Source organism: Bactrocera neohumeralis, chromosome 2, assembly GCF_024586455.1.
Source record: "Bactrocera neohumeralis isolate Rockhampton chromosome 2, APGP_CSIRO_Bneo_wtdbg2-racon-allhic-juicebox.fasta_v2, whole genome shotgun sequence".
NCBI lineage: Eukaryota > Metazoa > Arthropoda > Insecta > Diptera > Tephritidae > Bactrocera > Bactrocera neohumeralis.
In genome coordinates this window covers 82,679,165-82,703,822 of record NC_065919.1, presented here as the reverse complement: position 1 = coordinate 82,703,822, position 24,658 = coordinate 82,679,165, and the positions used below count along the sequence as shown (strand labels likewise).

The following is a 24,658-nucleotide window of genomic DNA, read 5'->3' as shown; positions in this document are numbered from 1 at the left end:
ACACGTTTAACTGGCTATTTGGTGTATAGTTCTAAAGGGTGTTCCAAGTAGAGGTGCTTTTTCAATAACCTTTTTTCAAGTTCTTTACAGAAGATGTTTGGAGTCAACTTTTGGTCAACATAATCGGCCTCCTGAGCGTATTATTCGCTGCATCATCACCCATCTTGAGACACAGCATTCATTATTGAATAGTATTTGACCGAATAGACCACGTCCAGCACGCAGTGAAGAAAATATAGCAGCCGTAACTGAGAGTGTACAAGAAGACCATGGAGAGTCGATTCGGCGCCGTTCACAGCAACTCGGACTGACGTATGGAACGACTTAGCGCATTTTCATAGATATCTGAAATTTAAAACGTACAAAATACAGCTTGTGCAAGAACTGAAGCTGCTCTGTCTTCACACGTTCTCTTGAAAAGTTCCAAGAAGTTCCTATGTTTTTGAGCCAAGATGAGGCCAATTTCTTACTCAATGGATATGTAAACAAGCATTTGGGACGATGAGCAACCTGAACAGATTCAAGAGGTGCCATTTCATTCAGAAATAACAATGGAATGGTGTGGTTTGTGGGCCGGTTTAGCTTTTTCCTGTTACATTTCTACAGAAAAAGTCTATGCGGGCAATCCCGATTCGGTTCAAGCGTTGGAGCATACCATCACTAGCATGTCATTCAGTCGATATGGTCGATCGAGTCATCGAAAATTGAACTCAACGGATGGACCATCTGATAGCAATATTCAGATTTTTATAATTAAAAAAAATTTACACTTTTTTGAACGATTTCTGTTCTTTTTGCGCTTCCTTAACTTTAAAAATTAAGCATAATCAAAAAATACTGGTATAAACTAAGAGTTTTTTAAGCTCGTACTCCGAATTTATTCTTTGGATAAAAAAAAAAAACAATTTACCTTTTGCATTGAAAATTATCATATTTTAAGATACATACATACATATATGCTACTTATAACTACATATAAGTATACATCAACAATCATTGCTGACGAAATGCCGCACTCGTCGTGTCGCTGTCATCAAAGCCGTGAATTTTTTAATGATTTCTTTTTTACATGGAATTTCGCAGCAAGTGTTGAATGGAAAGTATCTGCTGCGCTAAGTGGAACTCGATGTGCTGTCGGATTTGAGTCGTGAAAGTGGTACTGTCATGCAAATACACTCACACACGTGCACACACAGACGTGAATTCCCGTTTGACGACAGCATAATTGTGTTTTGAGGAAGCGTTAAGCTGGTAAAAATTGTATACAAGTCTGTATGTATGTATGTAAATTATTCACCTATTCACCGCGCAGATTTAGGTGAATGGCATTGTTTGAGCAGCACCAAATTTGAGGTGTTTTTGTTTTAAAATTTACTCCTCTCACGGTTGACTACACGCTGCAAGCGAACGTAATCCTCGCATAACTTAATGCGATGTGACATAGTGAGCCGAGTAAAGCCAAATCGGCAATATATGGTGTCTATGTAGTGTAAACAAGCTGATGCGCCTCGTCCATGACATTCGCGTGCGAGTGTAACCTTTTTGGGCGCACGACTTTATACAATATTTGCGTACTATGTATCTCCTTATATACATAAGTGGCTACGTGAGCGCCAAATTCAATATCACACGCTCCATATAAATATTTTAATTTTTTATCACTCTGTGTATTTATAAATATGTTAATGAGTTTTAAGTAGATTTAGTAAGTACGCATAACCTTGAATTTACAAAACAAAAGAAAATTATATATTTTTTGAATAAGATTGCATAAAAACTCTACTGTTGCTTAAAGTCAATGTTTTAAGGTATAATTTTGTAAATAACTGTAAATTTTCTATAAAAATATTAAAATCATATTTCACTGTGCTTATTGACGCCAATGCTGCCTGTCCTTCGTTTTAATAAATTTTCCATTTTGCCTCCTAAATGTAGGCTACATTTTGAACGTTGAACTTAAATATATTTAACTTAACCGAAGAAAGCATAATACTCGTAAATAGCAAAAATATAAGCTCTCTTCGCCAATAAAGGAGAAGAAGACTAATTATGCATAACTGTCGCGGAAAAATAGATGCCTTTTAGACTAATTTAGCATAGTTTTTGGCGCGCAGGCGTATATTTTACGATAACACATATATAATTAGACATGCAACCCTTTCTTGATACCTACTGTGGGATTAACGAAATTTTTCGAAGTCACTTAAGACTCATAACATTTTGTGACAACTTTTTGAGCACCGTTAGTTTTCGAAAATTTCATTATTTTGCATTTTCCTTTCAAAGTTTGTCAAGTCATTAAATATTGCTGCATATTTTCCTCACCTTTATTGAAAAGATGACTGTCAGCATCTATTATTTCATTGCCGCTCATTTCAATTTCCTTCTGAGAAAACGTGAGTAAGCTTATTAGCTTTTTATGCGATATTTATGTCTATGACATAATCTTTTTAATTTTTCATCAAGTTTCCAATTATGTAATTTGCAGTAATTACAACATTCATTACCCTTAAAATTTTTGCATATGACTAAATCCACTAGACGGATGTGCACAGAGTCAATAAATTGTAATTACATTGAATATTTTGATTGTTTTTATTTTTTCCTTTAATAATATTATTTTTTTAATAAAATATTTATATTTCATTAAAATTTTCGAGTTTAGCTTATAATGCTGATATGGGAAAAAAATTGTAAGACTTTCTTCATAATTCTAAAATTCTTAATTTATTCTTCAAAATCTAAATCGTCTCCCTCTGTCAAATAATATTCTTTTAGCGCCATTACATTAATGCACCAACGTTTTCTCAATAATGTCTAAACTTGATTTTTACTGAAAGTTTTTCGGACACTTTATCCTTCACGAATTCGAGCGATTCATATTTAATGTCTTCATAGATGCAAGACTCAAAACGATTTTGGTGGAGCAGCGTTTCAGTTCTAAATGATTTTGGAAGTCACATGAAGCTAAATGAAGGCAAAAGTTTGTACCGACGATATTGTTTATAAATTTGATGAAAAACTCACGAAGAATCAATGCAGTCTACGACGGTGCATTATCATGGTGCAAATTCAAGAGTTGTCGGCCCATAATTCCGACTTCGTTTTACGAATAGATTCATGCAACGACGCATAACACTCAAATAATGTTCTTTATTGACAGTTTGGGCGGTCGGAAGTAATTGGGAGTGCACCATACCTCGATAATCGAAGAAAAGTGTCAACATAACATTAATGACCTGCTTTGACATGGTTTTTTCGGCTTCGGATCACCTTTACCACCATATTCTAATCGGTCGAATTGTCTCTTTCTAGGTTATAAGCATAGATCCAAGAGCCATCGCCAGTAATCATACGTTTCATGACATGTTATAGTCGGAGAGCATTATTTCACATACGTTAACGCAACGCTGTTTTTCGAAAAAATTTAGTGATTTTAGAACCAACAGTGTTTTTACTTTCCTTAGACCCAAATGATCTTTCAAAATGATTTTCATTGATCCTTCCGATATTCCAACGATGCCAGTCAGAGATCTGACTGTTAATGGTCGATTCTCAAGCACCAATTCCTTTTTTTTATTGACGAGTTGACATGACCAGTTAATATTGATGGCCGTCCCGGACGGGGATCGTCGTCAACGCGATTTCGACTCTATTTGAATAATTTGTACCAATCAAAAAGAAATTGCTCACATCACAGAATTTAATGGAACTTATTTGTTGAATAATTTCACTCATCGTAAAAATCGCCGAATGCACTTTTGTTCTTCAGAAAAAAATATTTCGACGAATGAGGTTTTGCTCAAAATTTAAATTAAAAAGTCTTATTATTTTTTGCTTACGGTAGTATTAACAAATTGGGCTAGAAATCTAATTTACAAATAATCCTTTCAATGTCTTTCGACTAAAGCTTTTCTTCCATACAACAAATAACGCACAAAACATAGCTATACTTCCCACCCTTGCATATGTATATAACATCCTCCATTATAAAGTTAATATATATTTTTTTTCGTTATTTGTAATTAAATCGGTTAACAAAGAATTAGTGACTGCGCTATATGATTATTGGCATACAGTACACTTCAGTTAAAGCAAAAATGGCGCACGCCATTCATAGTCAGCGTTTGTTATTAAACACGCTTGTGTGTCTATAAGCGGTTTTGTTTAGCAGGAAATCAATGAAATCGAAATTGATACCATTTCTGTACAAAACGAAATAAATTTTATTATTTATCGCATGACATAACATCAATGGTGCGCGCAATGCTGGTGAATATGTGCGTCTGGCAAGGCTGAAATTTGAACTCCATTGAGTTAAGCTTGTTTGCCTGTCCCTACATTTATATACATATGTAGATAGAATATATATAAAAAAGAATATATGAATATATGAAAAAGCTTTAATGCTGTAAGCTAAACAATTTAATTAAATAGAAATTGCCAAACGTGTAATCAGTATTAATACAAATAAGCAAAATCTCAACCAAGCTCAGCCATACTCAGCGTCATTTAAGCTCGTGCGCGCAGTGAAAGCTATCAACTGTCATAAAACAAATCAAATTGGCAGCTTGCAGGTGCAGCTATATGCTTGTACTTACATACATATGCAAATCATCGCTGTGAAGATATGCCCAGTAATTGCGTTGGAATGCAAAACAAGCAAATACATTTTATTAACCTAAAGTGTTTGTAAATAAAAAGTGAAATACGTGAGCTTGTCGCGTTTTTTGTTGAAGCAGCTAATGCAGAAATTAAAAAAATGTATTTGCATATTCTCAGTATTTAATGATTGCTTTCATTTCTGCATAAAAATGCCAATAATTTGTAGACTTTCTACTCTCTTTATAATGTTCTTGAGAAATCCACGTATTTTAAATATTATATGTGCGTATATCGTTTCAAAAATAATAGGGGGCATAAATTATTTAAAAGCTATAAAGTTATATTGTATGTATTCTTGCTTTTGTTCTCTGTTTTTATATTTCTATTGATCTGAGGTTTAGAAGCTTTATATTTTCTTATGTTTACAAGCTTTACTTTTTCCTCTTAAAATATGCCAGCGGCGAAAAAAATTGTGATAAACGACTTGCTAGTATTTCGCATTCATATGTTATTTAATGCAACATTTACAAATTATTTAAGTTAGTTTATATTGTTTATACAAGTAATCAATCATATTTGCCAACAAGGAAGCGAAGCCACTTTGAAAAATGAAAAGTTAGTAAAACTGCGTAGAAATATTTTCTAATAGCATTTACTACAAAAATCAATCTGCTTATGATTTTTATTCAAAAATTAAACGAAATGATGGCAAAGTGACTGGTTTTTCAATATTGTAAAAGCACTACAAAAAGGGTTTTGGGATATCAATAAAATTCTTTATTCCTATGAAAGCACATTCGATGCCATTATATATTGAACTCGATTTCTTTTGCGTGGCCACCATGGCCACGCTGACAGAAGTCCGAACGCTGAACCCAATTTTCGACGGTTTTCAAGCGTAAATAGGCCGATACGGCTGTAATTTCACTTTCGATATTCGTACGAAGTTCATCAATCGTCGCTGGCTTGTTGGCATAGACCATAAACTTGACAAATCGCACGAAAAAGGCGGCCAATTGACTGGACCATTTCGTGAGATAACACAAAACTTGGTCACAAAACTTGGTTTTCAATAAATGGGTTGCGACATTCGCTGTGTGGCTTGTGGCGCCGTCCTGTTAGAACCTTATACTGTCCAAGTCCATATCATCCAATTCGGAACAAAAATATTCGGTTATCATTGAGCGGTAGCGACTCCCTTCACATTAACGTGCCGGTCTTGATCATCACGGAAGAAGTACCAAACCATAATTTTTTCGGGATTCAATGGTGATTCATGGAGTACGTGTGGATTGTTGGTTGACCAATAACGCATATTTTGCTTATTGACGAAGCCATTCAGCCAGAAATGACACTCATCGCTGAACAAGATTTTTCGTTGAAAATCCTAATAACTTTCAAGTTGTTGCTCAGCCCAATTCACAAACATACGACGATTCTGGTGGTCAAGCGGCTTCATTTCTGGCGTCAATTTGATCTTGTCACATAGATGCCCAACGGTTGAGAACGACGTGTGAGATACTGATTTAGGTCTTCCTCAATTGATGCAATAGCGACAGTAATATTCTCAACACTACGGGCTCTTCTTTTGTCTCACTGGCACAGGAACATTATGTACTGATTAAAATTTTTCCACTACCCGCTCAATTGTTGATCTGAGAGGACGATTATGAAGACGCTCTTAAATTTGAGTCCACTGACTCCAAATTTCGGTTAAATTTTAATAATTTCGACTTATTGTTGGATCGTATATCTTTCCATGATAAAATGGCAAACATTACTGAAGACAAATGTCAAAAGAGCGTCCTCGTTAGTTAGGTGTGTTCCCCGTTTGTTGCTGTTTCTTAAACTATTTCATCCTCGTCTTAAAGAGGTTTTTTGTCTTAATTCCACTATTTATTCTATATCGAAAGAATGTCCAATATCTTCCTATTTAGTTAAATCTGACCAAAAGTTCTTTTATAATCCTTTCAAAGATCTTTCTGTTATCTCATTTCAAGAAAAGTAAGAGAAGTTTAAATACAACGACTCGACAACTTCTAAAAGTTGCGGAGTCGTAATTTAGCCAAATTTTTAGTAGAAAAAGAAATTTTTAGTGGTTCTTACTCTAATGTGCAACAAATTTTACAACGCACGCTCTTCAGACTGTTCTTAGCCAGATGAAAGTCCAATTTCGTTGAAATAATAGAGTTTGTCTCAAGTTAATAGTTTGTTTAAGTATTTTCTTTATTAAAAATCTGTACAATAAAGTTAGAATTCTTTAGATTGATTATTATAAGGTTTGTGTAAAAATCGTTAAAAATGTTTTAAAACACTATTGCAAACTATAACTAATCTATAGTATAGTACTAACACTATTTACTTGAAGCTCATTGCAAATCTAATGCCTAAATATCAATATGTGAAACAATATTTACCTCAAATCGACCACAAAAATGTTAATTGATACCTTCATGCTAGAGGCACCTAGAAATCAACCAACCAAACTCACACTTGCACTAACTCACGCACATATATGCACAAATGCTTTATACATTATACTATATGTATATAAGTACATTGGTGTATATTGGTTTCAGCGCAAAATCAATAAGCAATGATATAGAGAAAAGCTGGAGAAGAAAACCCAAAACGAACTAATAGTAAAAACTGGATTCTTAATGCCAAGCGGAAAACGGAAAGAACAATCATAGCTGGTGGAGTAGATGATAGGCGACGAAGAGATACAACAAAAGCAGCAGCATAAATAGCAAAAGCAAGACTCAACAGCATTCTACAACACAAGCGCAAACAAACACAACAACAGGCTAAACAACAAGTTTACAAAGCTTTATGCTGGAGAAATAAGCGGCGCATGCGCTGTCTAGAGAGCAGGAAAGAATGGAAGTACAAGTAGATGCAAGAGAAGTGATAGCCAACGATCATAGTACACATTGGTGCTGCTTTGACTTCTAAGTCGTGCTACGTGCTCTAAGTGAGGGTAAATTCTATGGTTGCTTGAATGTTGAAGAAATAGAAGTTTGAGAAAAGGTTTGTGGAGAAATTGTTGATTTTTAACTGGTGCATATGTGGTGACTTTGAAATCATAATTAGTTTAAGTTTTTTTTTTACTTGTAAGGATCTTATCAGTTGTCGGAGATGCCTTTGATGTTTTAACAATATATTATATTAATATTTAGTTAGAGGAGGAGTCGGGATCTTTAATTGAAAGCGTAAAAAATACAGTTTGTGCAAGAACTGAAGCCGCTGGACCTTCCAAGCGACATCGCTTCGCTCTATGGGTTCTTGAAAAGTTCCTAAAAGATCTGACGTTTTCCAGCCAAATTCTGTTCAGCGATGGGGACCACTTCTGGCTAAATTGGTATATAAACAAGCAAAATTGCCGCATTTGGGACGAAGAGCAACCTGAAGAGATTCAAGAGGTGTCATTTTAACCAGAAAAAGCAAAAGTTTCAGGAGGAGTCATCGAAAAATAGACTCAATGGATGGACCATCTGAGACGTAGATGCCGCCATTATTTGAAAAAAATAGTCTTAAAAAGATGCCAAAGAATTATCCTTCGAATTAAATGTGAAGTTTCCATGTTTTTTCTTTAAAAAAGTAGAGAACTTCTAAATGGATTACCCTTTATATTTCAGTTATCACTTTTAAAGGCCCAGAGACCTACAGAGTGGAAAATAGACACGAAGAAATAAGTATTTAAACTAGCCATAATATAGTTACTTTAGAACCAATTGCTTTCAAGAAAAAGTAATCAGTATTTTCTCGTCCAGCAAATATACTATATGTCTCCAGTATAAGAAATTCATTTCAGCCCTTCTTTTGTTTCTGTGTGTGTGTTATTTGCTCGAGCGTATATAGCCGCTCATATTATTGTTGTTGTTGTTTCAGTTGTTTGCTAAATGCTTTCCAAGATCTTTGACCTGTTACAACGCTGCCGCCTAAGGTAATCATAGCTTCTGCCCAACTAAACCGCCATAATGTCTATGTATATATGTATGTATGTGTGACTGAAGTTACAGAAAAGCAAACAGACTTCTTTGATTTTCTTATTACTTGACTCGTTTTACTCATACTTTTCCCGTTTGGAACTACTCGTTCTCCCTTCGCGATCGTGTAACACTTGTGTGCTTGTGCAATGACGAGTTGTTTGTGTTGTTGCATTTGTTCTTGAATCCAAATGAGTGCGAAGTTGTCTTGTGTAGGTTGTAGGTTGTGCACACGTACTTGCACTGCTGTATTTGTATGTACATATATGTGCGTGTGTGGTGTGTAGGAACTTGTGCCGGTGCGCACCTAATGCGTAACGAAATTAACTGTTAGGGCGCGTTACGTGCATAATAAACGCATGGGCAGGAATTAAAGCGAGGAAATAAGAAATTAACGCTGCCCAGCGGAATGGCTCGCAGGCGGTATTGTTGGTTTTGTTGTTGTTGTAGGGGAGTCGTCATTAAGAGCTTCTAATCTAGAACTGCTTTTATGTATATTTACCGCTGACAAGTGTAATAAAGACGTAATGCAAGTGAGTATGCCTACATACATAAATACATAACATGACTATATAACATATTCATAAGTTTGCAAATAAGCAAAGCGAGATTTAAAAGCATTTGCTGTAGTATCGGGTAACTTTTTATATACATACATTTCTCTAATGGCGGTATATTTGTACACAAAGGTGTTAATTACTAAATGTAGAATACTAAAGTCGATAAGATAAAACATTTATGGCTTTCTAAGGAGGTTTCAAAATATTAAATGCTTAAAATTTCATAATAACATTATAATTAGCGTTAATAGCTCTTTCGCATTTGATAGAAAAATTTATAAGAAATTCACGTATATTTCCTATATAATCCAATTATTGCACAAAATAATATAGAGATTGCTTAAAATCGTTCACATCATAACATTCACATTTATTATTTCTTGATAAAATTTTTCCATCGAAAAATTTATAAGCAAATCGTGAAAGTTTTTTGCGTTTACCAGAATTTGTCACAGCGTAAAAAATTGCGCCAAGCTAAATAAGTGATAAATAAAAATTAAATTTTTTTAACCAAACTTTTTTTTAAAGCAAACATTAAATTTTTTTTTTAATTTTATTATTATTTTATGAAATTATATGTCTTTATGTGTACTTGTGGAAACTTTCAAATTTTAAACAATTTATTTCCCCGTTTTGAGGTCAATTTTATAACTACTACTGTGATCAAATTGAAAGGTGAATTTTTAATTTATACTTCGCGTGTTTTTCGAATCGGTACATTTTTTAAGTTGGTGGTATTGTTAGTGACAGCTATGCTAAATTTCAAATCAAAATATTTATTAGTATTTGAGATACGCGTGGTTTTGTGAGGCTCCAAAAGTGAATTCTTCGATTTTTACTTTGTCTGAATTTTTTGAACAAAGAAGTGCGATAATGCAGCATCTCATACTGCATTGGTTATTCGTGATTATTTCGCCACATTTTCAACTAATATCGTGCCGCAACCATCGCATTCGCCTGATTTCCCTTCGTCTAATTTCTGGCTGTTCAACAAACTCAAAAAACCACTCCGAGGACACCGTTTTGACTCAATTGCGGATATAAAAGCTGAATCGAAGAAGGCTCTGAGGATATGTTGACTGGAAAATTTGTCGGCATAAGTGTCTTGCAGCGGGAGGTGATTACTTCGAAGTAGATAAAATGGAAAAGCGACATCTTCAACTGATGAAAATATTAAAAAAATCAAGGATATGTATGAAAATCAACAGGCAAGTGTTAGGGAGATAAAAAAAGAGCTCGACATCTCTCGCGAGTTCATTCGAATGGTTTTGGTGGATATTTTGGGTATGAAAAGCGTTCTTACTCGACTCGTCCCGATAAAGCTGAATTTATTCAAAAAGAGTACCGTAAACAGGTGTCTTTGGACATGCTTGATCGTGCGAATTCCGATCACACATTCATGAAGAGCATTATAATTGGCGATAAGACATCAGAAACCCATGTTTCAAGACCACAGTCATCAGCATGGAATCAGATTTCAAACGATCGAAGAGATAAAACAATATTCGCTGGAGGAGCTGTAGGCCATCCCAAAAAGTGCTTATGAAAAGTGTTTCGAGAACTGGAAGAATCGTTGACATAAGTGTATTACATCTTGTGAGGTTTACTCTGACTTAATTAAACATTTTGCGTTTTATTTACAATTTCCGGGTATTTTTTGTCACAAACTATACAATAATTACACTTTACTGTACGTGAATGGATATAGAACCAATTTTTTTCGAGAAATTGAGTTCAAAGTAACAAAGTAATTTCTCCGTTTTACAAAGTTGGTCTCTAAAATAAGAGTTTTTGCCTTCCAGATTATTGTTGATAAAGAACAGCATTATTAACAATAGTATGGAAATTTATAACAAAGCAAAAATATAATTTCAACAACATTAACTGTTAAATCAGTGGTTCATAACATTTTTCAGTGAATAGGTGTGCCCATTTGAATTTAAACTGCGCACGTCGAAGGATTTGGAGAATATTTTTTTTTTTAGGTTGATAGTACCGTCAGTCACATTTATGACAAAATATTAATTAGTGTTTAAGATACGTGTCGTTTTGTGAGCTGCTAAAAGTGAGTTTTTCGATTTTTGTGATGTCGAAATTTGTTGAGCAAAGAATTTGCATTAAATTTTGTTTATGGAATCAATTTTCTGCTGCGGATACGTTGAGGATGGTGCAAAAAGAAAGATGAGGCTATGTCTAAAAAAAATGTTTACAAGTGGTATAGTGAGTTCCAAGCCGGCCGTGAACGTGTCGAAGACGAAGAGCGTCTAGGGCGACCATCAACCTCAACCGACGAAGCTCACGTTCAACAAATCAAAGATTTTTTTTTGAAAACCCGTCGATTAACAATTAGAGACCTTGCTGATGAAGTTGGCATATCGAAAGGCTCAGCCAATACCATTTTGAAGGATGTTTTGGGCCTCAAGCGGGTCAAATCTCGACTGGTACCGAAAACATTCAATTTTTTGGAAAAAAGGCGTCGCGTTGAAGTGTGTGAAACGATGCTTTCCGACTACCAAGGTGTCATGAAACGCAGTATGAGATTTGGATCTATGCTTACGACCCCGAAACAACCGATCAATCGAGCGAATATCGTGCCAAAAGAGAGCCGAGACCAAAAAAATCGCGCCAAAGTCGCTCAAAAATCAATGTCATGTTGACTGTTTTCTTCGATTATCGTGGTGTTGTGCATTATGAGCTCCTTCTAATCGGTCAAACAGTCAACAAGGAATATTATTTGAACGTTATGCGTCGTTTGCGTAACGCTATCCGCCTAAAAAGGCCGGAATTGTGGAAAGACAATTCTTGGTTTTTACACCACGATAATGCAACATCCCATACTGCCCTCGTAATTCGTGATCATTTCGCCAAAAACTCAACCCATATCGTTCCGCAACCACCGTATTCACCTGATCTGGCGCCGTGCGACTTCTGGCTGTTCACCAAGCTGAAAAGACCGCTCCAGGGACACCGTTTTTATACGATAGAGGAGATGCAAGCAGCAGCGATGAAGGAACTGAAGGCCATCCCGGAAAGTGACTACAACCAGTGTTTCGAAGATTGGAAAATCCGTTGGCATAAGTGCATTGCATCGGGAGGGGATTACTTTGAAGGGAATGAAATTGATTTGGAAGAATAAAAAAAGAATTTTCAAAATAAATATAATGTCACCTTATTTTTTGGGCACAGTAGTTATTTATTATGCTTTAAGGGGTTATATCCACATCGATTTTTTCAATATTACATGTGGATATAACCCCTTAATTATATAATGTTATAAGAGGTCAAAAAGGGTTAAAAAATAAGATTTTTTTATTTCAAGAATACTAGACTGACTTTGAAGTTATTTAATCCAAGACTAGCGTATTTCACTTTCGGTAAAAAAATAAAAATTCTTTTAATTAATATTTTTCTGATAAAATAATAGTTTTCTTCAAGCAATATTGGCAACATTAAAAAGAAAATCGGATTTTCTTGTAATAACAGCAAAAATAAATTCCTGTGCACCAAAATATTTTTTTTTAATTTTGATGTTATTTTAACCTGATATAGCAGTTACAATGGTTCAACAGGTCACAAACAAAAGTCATTAAACCATATTTCAAAAACTAAAAATATTAGAACATTCACTTATACATTTGTACTTATTTTACACATTTACTTCACCTGTAATTCTACATAAACTCACACATCAGCCAGAAGCCAAACAAATAAAAACGGTAAGTAAATAGTGAAAGAACAAAACAAGAAAACACTTTGCATACGAATTTCCTTTAGTTGCACCGAAATTCCACCCTCTAACTAGCCATTTAAACACAATATTTGCATTTGTTGTAATTTGTGTGTTTTAGCCTCGTTTCTTATCTCTATTTACAAAGCTGTTTCACTCACCGAAATTTATTTTATTTTCTTTATGCACCTTTGTTGATTCTATTGCCACAATTCCACGAAGAGAGAGTCGTTTGTTGTTTGCTTGTTTGCTTCCTTTGTGGGTTGTTGATTTTGCGCGAATTAAGAACCGTAGACAAAAAATAATATACGAAAACAACAACAAATATACCAATAGTGCATACCACGACTAGTTGGGGTATTTATATCAGCGGTTAGCCGTTAAACCACAACACACACACGCGCACCAAACTACGCGCACACCAACAACTGCATAGATACGTGTGTGTGTGTGTGTGCTTTTCTCTAAAGAACAGTGCTGTGCGCCTGCATACGTGTACACATACGTGTTCGCGACTCCACTTGTGTATCTATCTTTTTGAAAATCTGCACAGCTAGACGAAAATTTCGCTTTGCACTCCGTTCGCTGCGTATTCTCGCCGTTAAGCACTTTTCACAATTCTGTTTGGACGGTATGGGGCCCGGTTGGCTTGCGCTCTCTTCTAGTTGGCCACATACATGTGTATGTGTGTGTGTGTAATTATTTTCTTATTTCGCTACAAACACTATACAAATTAGAACTTGTATTTATTGCTTTTTAAACTATTTACTTGCAACAATTCTTGCACTTTTTATTTTTCGCGATTTGTATTAGATTCGATTTTTTTCAAACAACTTGTGCTTTTCAGCTTTCGTGCGTTATGTTTTTCATTCAGTAAATAATTTATGTGGTATGTGTGTATGTATGTATTTATTTTTATTGAAATTGAAACTCACGACGCGCCGCGCGCCGACCAACTGACGTGCGCAAACTCTCTCGATTAACTGAACTGAACTTGGCCTCTGACGCCATCTTAGTCGCCAAGTCCAACTTGAAAATTTCGACTGGAAACTGTTAGTATTTCCAGTTAACTGGTTTCATGCAACTGATCAAATGTGAGCGCAGCGTGCGTTCGCTCAGCGACAGCGGAGAACAGGTGAGTGCTAGATCTAGAATAAGTTGTACAGTGAGGAAAATAAATAATGTGAAAATGAAAAATAGTGTCAAAGTGGTGGTTGTAGCAAAGAATGACAAAAGCTTAAATTAAAATAATTATATATGTATCTTCATCTACCAAATGTTTAACAATTGGTTTGAGTAATAATATATAAGTTTAGGGGTTAAATGGGTTTCCTCGGCTAAAAATCAGCCTTTTTTCAACATTTTTTTTGTATATAAAAAATTAAATATTTTATCAGATTTTTTTTTGTTGCAAACATACACTATTAACAAAAAAATTTTGAAAATTTTAGAAAAAAGTGTTTTAAACTCGGCCATTGCGACGCCATTTACGGTGATCCCTCGGAAAAAAGATGCGTCCGCGTTGGCTGGATAACTCTTTATAGGATCATCTAGAGTGAAAAAATACGTGTTTTGGACAAAACTTAGAACTTGTACGAAGGAAAAAAAAACTTAAAATTGAATTTTTGTCGTACAGTTTTACAAAAAAATTAAAATTTCTGTGAATTTTCGAGGATTTTTTTTCAAATAATTGTAATCGATTAAGAGTTGTATCTCAAAGATTTTTTTTTTAAATTCCATGAAGAACGTTTCTAGCAAAACGCACTTGGCCTAGCTATCCTCGAGCGCATAAGTTCTCAAGGCTATATCTCCGAAAATATTACTCGGAGAACTTGAAAATTTAGGACAATATTTTAGAAGTGTTACGTAATTTAATAAGACAGTAAATAGAAACTGGATTTTTTGAAACCCGTAAGCTCATGTAACCCCTCAAAGAAAAATTTCACAAAATTGGACGATTCACACTTCAAATTACATTTGTGGTCACCATATTCCCCGAATCTGATCTCCAAGGCCTGTTTTCATACCTCGACAACATACTCGCAGCAGAGAAATTTAGTCACAAAGAAGCCGCTGCGGTTGAGGTATATTTTGAAGCAGTTGGCAATCTTGTGTGTCCTTCTTTAAAATTAAACGAATTTGCAGAGTGTTTTATATTTATATAACTAGCAAATATCTCACTCTTAAACTTTTCATTATTCTGAAAATCTATTTACATCGTTGAAAATGAGAAACTTGGAGATATGTTGGTATATATGAAATGATTCGAGCCATATTTGAAAATCTTCTAATTCAAAATTTTTGGACTAAAAATAACATTATTAGGCATTAGGTAATATTTCAACATTGATAAATTTTTTTTTATTTGAAAGTTTAATTAAAAATAAAAAAATTATAAAAATTAAAATCTCTTTCGCAAATAACTTACAATTCATAAAAACAAGAATTTCTTTACAAATTACAAAAACCAAAAATTTATAATACTTCAACTCCATTAATATTCCTCACCTGATAAACACAGTGTACTGTTATTGCTCACCTGCCGCTAGAAGGCACTCTCCCAATCACTCACTTCCTCTCATTTCCTCTATAAATTAAGTATAAGTAAATTTCTACACATTCTCAAGCCGCTCCATTCCAGTTGGAAAAATGTGCTGCCAACCAGCCAGCAACGCGGCTCAAAGCGTGGATGTGGCTTGGCAAGCCGCAGAAAGCCATTCCAGCTTCAGTTATTGCGGAGCGTTTTTTGTGTGCGGACGTGTCGACGGATCGAGCAGCGGTGGCAGTTGGTCCCAGTTGAGTGCTGACTAGTGTTGTTGTTTTTTTACAAAGTCTCTCAGCGTTTCAGCTACCGTGAACTCAGTAAACATTTCAGTGTGTGAATGTGTGTGTGTGTGAGCAAACGAAAAGTGTAAACAAAACAGAAACGAAGAGAGCAGTGCACATTTGCGAGTGTTTTTTGTAGGTGCGTGTGTGTGACGTCACAGCCAAGCGGCAGTACAGTGTAGCGGCTGAATTAATGACATGAAAATGATCGGCAGCGATTACGTTTTGGAGGCGCACAACATTTTCCACACTACAGAGGTAGCGGCGTGATTAAGACCGAAGATATTTTGTTTATAATAATTTTAAAAAAAAAATACTATAATTGTTGTATTAGTGAAATATATTGAGTTAATAGAAATATATTGAGTTTATACTAGAAGAAATTTTCTTCTCAAGTTCGTTGCTTAAGTCTTTAGTTTTCGGCTAACATAGTTCTTATCTTATCTCACAGGTGGATGGCGGTGGTTGCTTCAATGGCGGCGGCATCCCCGCGCTGGTGCTCAAAGGCGTCAACTTGACTGTGCATAGCGGCGAAGTGATGGCCATTTTGGGCTCCAAAGGTAATAAAATGTTATAAAATTATTTTTCTGTACGATTTAAACAATATTTTTTGTTAAAACTTAATGCAGGCAGCGGCAAACGTGCCTTGTTGGATGTGATTGCACGTCGCGCCGATGGCACAACGCGTGGCCAAGTGCTACTCAATGGCTCGCCGCTAACGAAAGCACTCTTCCAGCAACGTTGCGGCTATGTGACACAATCGTGCACATTCATACCGGGACTAACGGTGGCGCAGACGCTGCATTACACGCCAACTATAGTAAGCAAATAAATGAGAAAAATCTTATGCAAATTTCTAAATTTTTTCAATGATTTTATTTTCTATTTAGCTTTCCGGTTACTTGAAAAGCTCAAAAGTACGTCAAGTCCTGGCCGACTTGGCGCTATCTCAAGTGGCTCACAAACGTGTCGAATATTTGAATATGAGTGAAGCCCGTCGGCTAGCTATTGGCATACAGCTAGTAAGAGATCCAGGTGTATCTTTCTAAAATAATATTTTTAGCTGATCTAATTGATTTAAGTGTGATATATTGTGTTGTTGTTGTTGCTATAGAGGCAGAAAACATTCCTGGAGTAATTTGGAGCAATGCTACCGGCATGACAGTTCTTGGCCGGTTAAAATTCGTTTTCGTTGCGATTACGTAGACCCGACTATCGTGGGAAGGGTGAGAGCAATCCAATATGAGGTTTTTATGGGGGTTTTAACTATTCTCGTGCAGTATTCCAAGAAATAGCACATTTTTATACTTATTTTATTGTTCCAAGTTAATGTTTTGGATGTCCTTGTGCTTCCTTTTCAGTATACATCATTCATATACGCTTCATGAAAATATTTTGTCACTCAAATGCGTCGAACTTTGTGCCTGAAAAAGTGTTTTTGGGAGGAGTTCTTCTTCATTTTCTTAATATGTAGAAAACTTTAGCTGAAAGTCCTCATGCTTTGTTGGAGCTTCATGCTACATTTGCTTTAGCTGAGCGAACGCGAAAAAGTGGTTTGAATGATTTAAGAGTAGTGATTTTAACTTAGAACACGAAGAACGTCCTGGTCGGTCCCAAAAGTTTGAAGAAGTGGAACTGCAAGCATTACTCAATGCAGATTGTAGCTAAACAAGAGAGCTAGCAAAATTTTTGAAAATCACTCAGGCAAGCATTTCTTAACGTTTAAATCAGCCAGATAAATTCAAAAGTAATTAAAACAGGTGCTATGTATGTATATGAAGTCAACATACAATTAGCATGTCAGAAATGCTGCTTCAACGCTGAAAAAGGAAGTAAATTTTGTATCGAATTGCGACTGGTGATGAAAAATGGATCCAGTACTACAACCCGATAAGCGAAAAATTATTTGTGAAATCTGATCAACCTACTAAATCAATGGCAAAGTCAAATATCCCTGGCGCCAAAGTAATGCTTTTTATTTTGGTGGGTAACACTATTGATAACAACTCAAAAAATTGAAGAAAATGATTGCCGAAAAAACGAAACGACGCGAGGCAATAAGTTGTCATTATGACAATGCTCCGCTTCTCATGTTGCAAGGCCGGTTAAAAAGTATTTGGAATATGGCGGCTCTGAAATTTTGCCTTAAAGCTTAGACTTTGCCCGATCTGACTAACATTTGTTCTGGCTAATGCAGAGCGCCCTCAATGGGATATAGCTCACATCAACAAAAATTAACTTGATTAATTTTTAGCCGCCAAACCAGTGCAGTTCTTTTGTGATGGAGTTCACAAATTGACAGAAAGACGGGAAAATGTTCCAACTTTAGATGATATTTTGAATACGACTATTTTATTAGTGAGGACAAAAAATAGTAATACTATTTAATTGAAACTTCGCTGAAAACCCATTCGTCGAAATATGTTTTCTTGGCTAGTATGGCTGTCAGTGGCATCTGTGCCAAATGTCACAGCAAACTAAGCATTAGTATATGCTTGTCTTTCTGAAGTAAAATGCATTCGGCGACTTTTACGATAAGTGAAATTATTCAACAAAGAAGTTCCATTAAATCAAGAGATAATCAACAGGTCAGAAAAAAAGAAATTGGTGCTTGAAAATAGACGATTAACACTCAGAGATCTTACTGGCATCGTTGGCATTTCGGAAGGAATATTTAGTTCTACGAAAAGTGAAACCATGATTGATTCCATAATCACAAAATTTTTTGAAAAACAGCGGCGCGTTAGTGTCTTAAATCTAAATTAAAAATCATTAAACGTATTATTATTGGCGATAAGTCTTGGATGTATGCTTACAACCCAGGAAAAGACCATTTTGAAGAATAAATTAATCATTTTAAAATTATGAAGAAAGTCTTACTATTTATTGCTCATAGTAGTGCAAGTTTTTCTTATAAAATTTGAAAGTTTTGTAAAAACATCACAGAAATATTGTTATATACCCAATATTTTCTTGAAACTAATTTTTTAAAGTAATTTCCTCGCTTTGGTAGATTTTATGTTGATTTTTTTCGAATATCGTATATTGATCAAATCAATAGGTTCTAGGTTAGTTATTTTTCTTTTAAGAAATATGAACTTGTTTTTAAGAAAGTTATCTTAACCTAACATCTGTTGTATTTTTAAACTTTATCACATTTTCTTTTTTTTCCTTTCTTACAGTTATGCTCCTGCTCGACGAACCCACACAGGGCTTAGATCCGCTCAGCGCTTATTTGCTAATATCGATACTTTCGAACAGCGCCAAGAAGACTGGTTGCGGTATATTGCTCTCTTTGGAAAAACCACGCTCCGACGTATTTCCTTTTCTCGATCGCGCATTGTTTCTCTGCTTGGGCGGTGTAGTGTACTCGGGCGGTACGCGAGCAATGCTCGAATATTTTCATAGTATTGGATTTCCCTGTCCACAACTCGAAAACCCATTGATGTACTATCTCTGCTTGAGCACTGTAGATCGCAGGTAAGTCAAGTGGCGTGTACTTTTAGTAATTAAATAAATTAATAATTTAATAATTCATATGTTCTCTTAATTTTCGTAGAAGCCGCGATCGCTTTTTAGAGTCCAGCCAGCAGATTGAAGCTTTGGTGGAGCGGTTTTCGCGTGAAACTCCCATGTCCGATGCGCCGCTCAATACAATGGGCAGCGGTAAAGTGCCGTTGGCATATGGTAAACCCGGTGAATTGAAAGTCTGGATTATGTTGTATCTGTGAGTACTGCTTAGCGACTAAATAAGCATTTATTTTAATGTTTCTGTGCAAAATTTTAGCAAACTACTTGCTTCAACTTTTTCGTGTGGCATCTCCGGCATGAAAGCGCTCTTCATGCGCTTGCTGTTGCTGCCCATAGCGATGGCGCTCATGTGGCTCTTTTACACCGATGTGGGCGTAAGTTATCATAGCACTTTTATGAATATCAAAATTTTATAATATATTTATTCGTAGGACGATGCGCACGGCTTCTTCAGCAAGAATGGCATGATACTAAATATTATTGGTTTGGCCTACGGCTGTGGCACACTCACCACAATATCCCTATGTACATACAAATATCCCCTTCCTTTACTCAAAATAATTAATTTTTTCAATTTCTTTCCTCACAGTTCCAATCTGGCGCAAACGTTTCTCACAGGACACACCCGAAGGTCTGTACTCGGGCGCTACTCTCTTGATCGCCTACAATTCCATAGCAATACCCTTTTCGTTGATATCGGCGGTGTTTGCCAGTTGCGTCATTTATCCGTAAGCACACTGAAATTCAAAGTATTTAAAAAAATGAATATTTCCTTTCGCTCCCCAGCCTGCTTTTGGATCCGAAATTTCCCAACGGCACCGTTTTCGCCTATTTGTTGGTGGCGCTGTGGTCCAGCTTTGTTCTCGCCGAACAGTTGAGCATCGCCTTCCTGTTGGTTGTGAAGGTGCCCTTCAACGCCGCCATTGCAGTCACCTACATTCTCGTCATCAGCATAGCCTTGGCCAGCGGCACTGTGCGTTCGTTCAAAGGCCTCCAGCCGTGGTTGCAGGAAAATACAAAGGGTACGCATACCCGTTATGTGTCGTCGTTGCTGCACAGCATTGCCTTTCAATCGCGCAAAATGAATTGTACGCCTACAGCGTCCGTTATATGCCCCAAACCGGCCGATTTTCTACACGAACGTCTCGGCATGGCCGATCCTGATGTGAGTTGTGCTGTATTAACTCAGTAATAGGTGGATTATTAATTTTGTGCATAAAATTTTTCTGTTTTCACAGGAAACCATTGATGTTGCCGCCTCGTGTGCTTTCGCCGTTGGGTTGGCGGCTTTTAATATGTTGCTCTATCTATTCCCGATGCCCAGATGTGTGAAACAGAAGTTCAAAGACTGAAAAATTGGCGGGGAAGCGGAAACTTATTGCTCCTTTTGATCCATTGTACTACATTTTGGGTTAAGCTCTATAATATTATAATTTCTAATTAACAATAAATGTACTTAAGACTGTAATATCATGTGTGTCCCTAAAAACTCTGGAGAGACTGATGGACTGCATAAAGAAGAGCATTCCGGGGCTGCAGGATGCCAATAGGGTTAAAAAATTCGCTGTTGGGACCTTCCTTGAATCAAATTCTAAACACCGCATTCTCAGTATTCTGTGCGACAAAGTAATTGAAACGGACTGGGGCAACGAACGCGCTCGACGAAATGTGTGCAGGGGAACCCCACAAGGTAGACTTCTCTCTCCTCTTATATGGATCCTGGTCTTTAACGAACTGCTTAGAAAACTTGAGTATCGTAGCTGCCGGGTGATTGCCTATGCAGATGATGTAGTATTTAGGTTCAGAGGAGGGGTATCACAGCATTGTAACAAATTGGGCAGTCGGAAGAGGTTTCGCCATCAACCCAAGTTTAAACGAGATGGTTTTGTTTACTAGAAGATATAATATCCCGGCGTTACCGCTGGCGTAAATGAGAAACATCCGTCTGCAACCGGCGGATACAGTAAAATATGTAGGGCTCATCCTGGATAGAAAGCTTTCATGGAAACCGAATATCGAAGAGAGAGCGGAAAAGGTATCGATTGCCTTATACTTTTGTAGAGGAGCCATTGGAAAAAGAGACGACGACGAGAGATTCAACAACATTTAGTGTTATATTTTTTATTTTTCCACGCATATATATATACTTAGATACGACACCCTCATTCCTCTGATGTGCCTGAGAAACAAATGATCATGCAAACATTTTCGTAATATCGTTGATGATGGCATAAATAGAAAAAAAGAATTGATGATGAAGGAAATATATAAAAAATAAGTGGAATACATTAAAGATGGTTAAGTTTTGAATAGGAGTACAATGTGAAGCATCAGTGATAGGCTTTGGTTGAAATAATTATTTCCAGAAAAAAAATAATTTTCGGGCATACTTACAGGCGCATTGAATACGATACACTGTAAGAAATTTCGTAGGACTAAAGTTTTTTAGGTTCATTTCATTTCAAAAATAATTGTTTGAAGCTTTGTGTTTCCAATAGAATCACAGCTATGGTGTCGTTGAAAATGTTGTATAAGTGTTTTTGGGTGTCTAATTTATCACGAACACAAGTATTTATTATTTAGGTGCCACTAAGCATTCCGTGGAGGTCATAGTCATTGAAAACTTGCTACATTCCAGGCGTACGTCTCTGTTAATGAGGATAATTTCGAAAAAGTTAAAGAAGTAATATTGGATATTAATGTGCCAGCGTCAGAGAGATATCAGAAGATCTCAGCACCTCTAATTGATAAACTTAATACATTTTGGTTAATGTTTTGGGTATGTATTCGCTGATGAAACTGCTGGCTATCCCAGCCGGGGCTTATAGGAAGGGCATGAAAAATTGAATTAAACGTTGGCAAGTTTGTATTGGCTCAGAAGGTGTTAGTAAAGATTCGTATTGAACTATTTGAAAAATGTTGTTTTTGTCAGTCCAGATCAAATTTGATAACAAAGATTTTTTTGAGTCCAAACTCATATTTTAGAAGAATTTATAATAGCATAAGCAGGCAATTAACGACATTTGTGTTGGTTTATTAAAACTTTTCTATAAACTTTTAGTTATTTTAAAAAGGTCGCAACTCTTCTTTTTCCGGCCTCTACCTTCTTTTTCTTGAAGTTTCGTTGAATATCCAATATTGAAATATTAGAATATCTTCTTATGTATGTATGTATGTATGTATATATAAAAATGAATCGCAAAATGTGTTGCTAAGCGCATAACTTAACAACGCCTGGACCAATTTTGCCAATTCTCTTTTTTAAATGTTCGTTGAAGTTCAAAGATGGTTTTTGCGGCGAGAAAAATTCGAATAATTGCCGGAAAACCCCTAAAAACAGCCTTTTTCTTTTTCTCATACAAACGAATGAATGTTTGTTTGTTGGTAACGCCAAGAGAACGGCTGCACCAATCTTGATGAAATTTTCAGAGGTTGTTCGTTGTGGATCGGGGAAGGTTTAGAAATAAAAATATCTTATACTTTCCATGAGGAAAGGTTGGAAAATTGGACTATTCCAAAAAGTAACTTTTTTCCATACACATTTTTTTTTCAATTTTTGTTTGTTTTGTTTTCCAATATTTCGATTTGTATTTCAATTTATTTGAATCATTCAATTTCGGTCGCTTGCTTTTTTATTTCGGCTATTCAAAAAAAAAAAAAAAAATTATTGAAAATTATTCAGTTGACTTTATCTTGAAGCAACATATGGTAAATATGGTGCTGTTAGATGCTGGATGTACTCTGTTGAGTTGCAAAAAGAGGTTTGCCGCACGCACACATTCTTCTTTGGATGGTGGTTACACCAGATCAAATTAATGAATTGAAGTGATGAAAACCAATATGGTTCATGGACCTTGCGGACACCACAATCCCTCTTCGGTTTGTATGTCTGACAATAAATGCACGAAACATTATCCACGTGAACTGGAAATGATGGATATTCGCTCTATCGGCGTCGCTCACAAGACGACAATGGCAGAACATTTAGCATTCAATTTAGAGGCGTGAATATTGAAGTTGACAACACATGGATAGTACCATATTCGCCACTGTTGTCTAATTCACATTGCAAACTCATGTCAATATTGAGTATTGCAGTTTGCTGAAATAGATCACATACGTCACCAAAGCAAACAACATGGCCATTATTGGCCTTGAACGAGGTGAGATCAGCAAGTATCAAATGGCACGATACGTGAACTGCAATAAAGCGCTTTTTAGGATATCTACTTTTGCCATTCATGAAAGTTTTCCGAAATTCATTTAAGTCATTACGTATTGAAAGTATGTGCAACTTTTTGAGAATTTGCAATTGCTGGATCATGATAATCACTGGAAACAAACGATGGATAATGCGGTAGCTACTTCGTATGCCACTGAAGGTCGCATACTTTTCGCGAAGATCATTTCAACATATCAGCCTTCAAATTAGTGGCAATTGTGGGATACGAAAAAAAATTATATTGCCGATGACTTTTACATTGTATTCGCTAAGAATTGGAAATGGGCAAATTTCGGTTGATAATTCCAGTGGTTTGTTATCAATTTCACCTGCCCTTTGTCAATTCACTTCAACGAAAGATGAACTCATCACGAATGTTTATGACTTAAACTGGAAGATTCAAAGTTAAATTCCGGGAGGTTTGCGCTCATACAAATCGATCGATCGTATTGACAATGAAAACGAAGCCGTGAATTATCCAGTGGAATTTCTAAATTCTTTGGAGAGGCTTCGTATGCCGCAGCATCGTTTGCCTTTCAAAGTTGGATCTGTCATTATTATGTTTCACAGTCTTCATACGCCGAAACTGTATAACGGAACTTGACTGATTTTGACGCAGTTATCGAATGCATGGGGACAACCATTTCAGTTCAAACGTATTCAGTTTCCAGGGAAAGTTGCATTTGCGATGACACTCAACAGGACACACGGATAGTCGCTAGAAGAGTGTGGTATAAATCTGGAAATGCTATGTTCTTCACACGGCCAGATATACGTGGCGTGTTCACGAGTTAGAAACCCAACTTCTCTGTACATTTACGCACTAGAACAGAAACCAAAAAATGTTGTTTATCAAGCTGCGCTACATTGAAAAAAGTAGAAAAATCGCAAATAAATGATTTTCAACACAATATAAATTCAACTTTCTTTTCATTTCAAAACACATAATTTCACGCAGGACAACGGCTGCGGGGTCAGCTAGTGATAAATAAATACGTGGCCGGGTTTTTAAAACTTTTTTGTACTGTTTGCCTTTATAGAAATATCATATAGGTCAGGGGCGTATCTAGAAAAGAATTTTGGGGGGAACTATATAATTTTGCATCATATCTCACAAAGCTGCACAATGTTTTTGCCCAAGAATTGAGCTAAAACAGTGTTACGTTTCGGCCTTAAAACATGGGAAAACGTTGTAACC

General features: G+C 36.0%; 2 protein-coding genes across 2 annotated transcripts in view; one reads left to right on the top strand and one right to left on the bottom strand.

The window, feature by feature from the left end:
* LOC126755065 (ATP-binding cassette sub-family G member 8) overlaps positions 1–13,852 on the bottom strand; it is a 51,188-nt gene extending 37,336 nt beyond the window's left edge. Inside the window, exons 1-2 of the mRNA XM_050467357.1 lie at positions 13,225–13,852; positions 13,043–13,135 (exon numbers count right to left, since the gene is read on the bottom strand). The gene's annotated coding sequence lies outside the window, so the exon portion shown is untranslated. The remainder of the gene's footprint in view (positions 1–13,042; positions 13,136–13,224) is intronic.
* Positions 13,853–15,625: 1,773 nt separating this feature from the next.
* On the top strand, positions 15,626–20,706 carry LOC126765049 (ATP-binding cassette sub-family G member 5). The gene is made up of 11 exons (XM_050482634.1): positions 15,626–15,965; positions 16,159–16,267; positions 16,337–16,527; positions 16,598–16,742; positions 18,890–19,187; positions 19,267–19,434; positions 19,495–19,612; positions 19,670–19,763; positions 19,828–19,966; positions 20,025–20,403; positions 20,477–20,706. The coding sequence occupies exons 1-11, from the start codon at positions 15,906–15,908 to the stop codon at positions 20,588–20,590; spliced, it is 1,815 nt and encodes a 604-aa protein (XP_050338591.1). The 5' UTR covers positions 15,626–15,905; the 3' UTR covers positions 20,591–20,706.
* Positions 20,707–24,658: the final 3,952 nt, after the last annotated feature.

Excerpts from the sequence above, each read along its gene's own strand:
- LOC126765049 (XM_050482634.1), top strand. The coding sequence starts at position 15,906 with ATGAAAATGATCGGCAGCGATTACGTTTTGGAGGCGCACAACATTTTC. Across the intron at positions 15,966-16,158 it reads ACATTTTCCACACTACAGAG|GTGGATGGCGGTGGTTGCTT; the intron begins GTAGCGGCGTGA and ends CTTATCTCACAG. Across the intron at positions 20,404-20,476 it reads TCGGCATGGCCGATCCTGAT|GAAACCATTGATGTTGCCGC; the intron begins GTGAGTTGTGCT and ends CTGTTTTCACAG.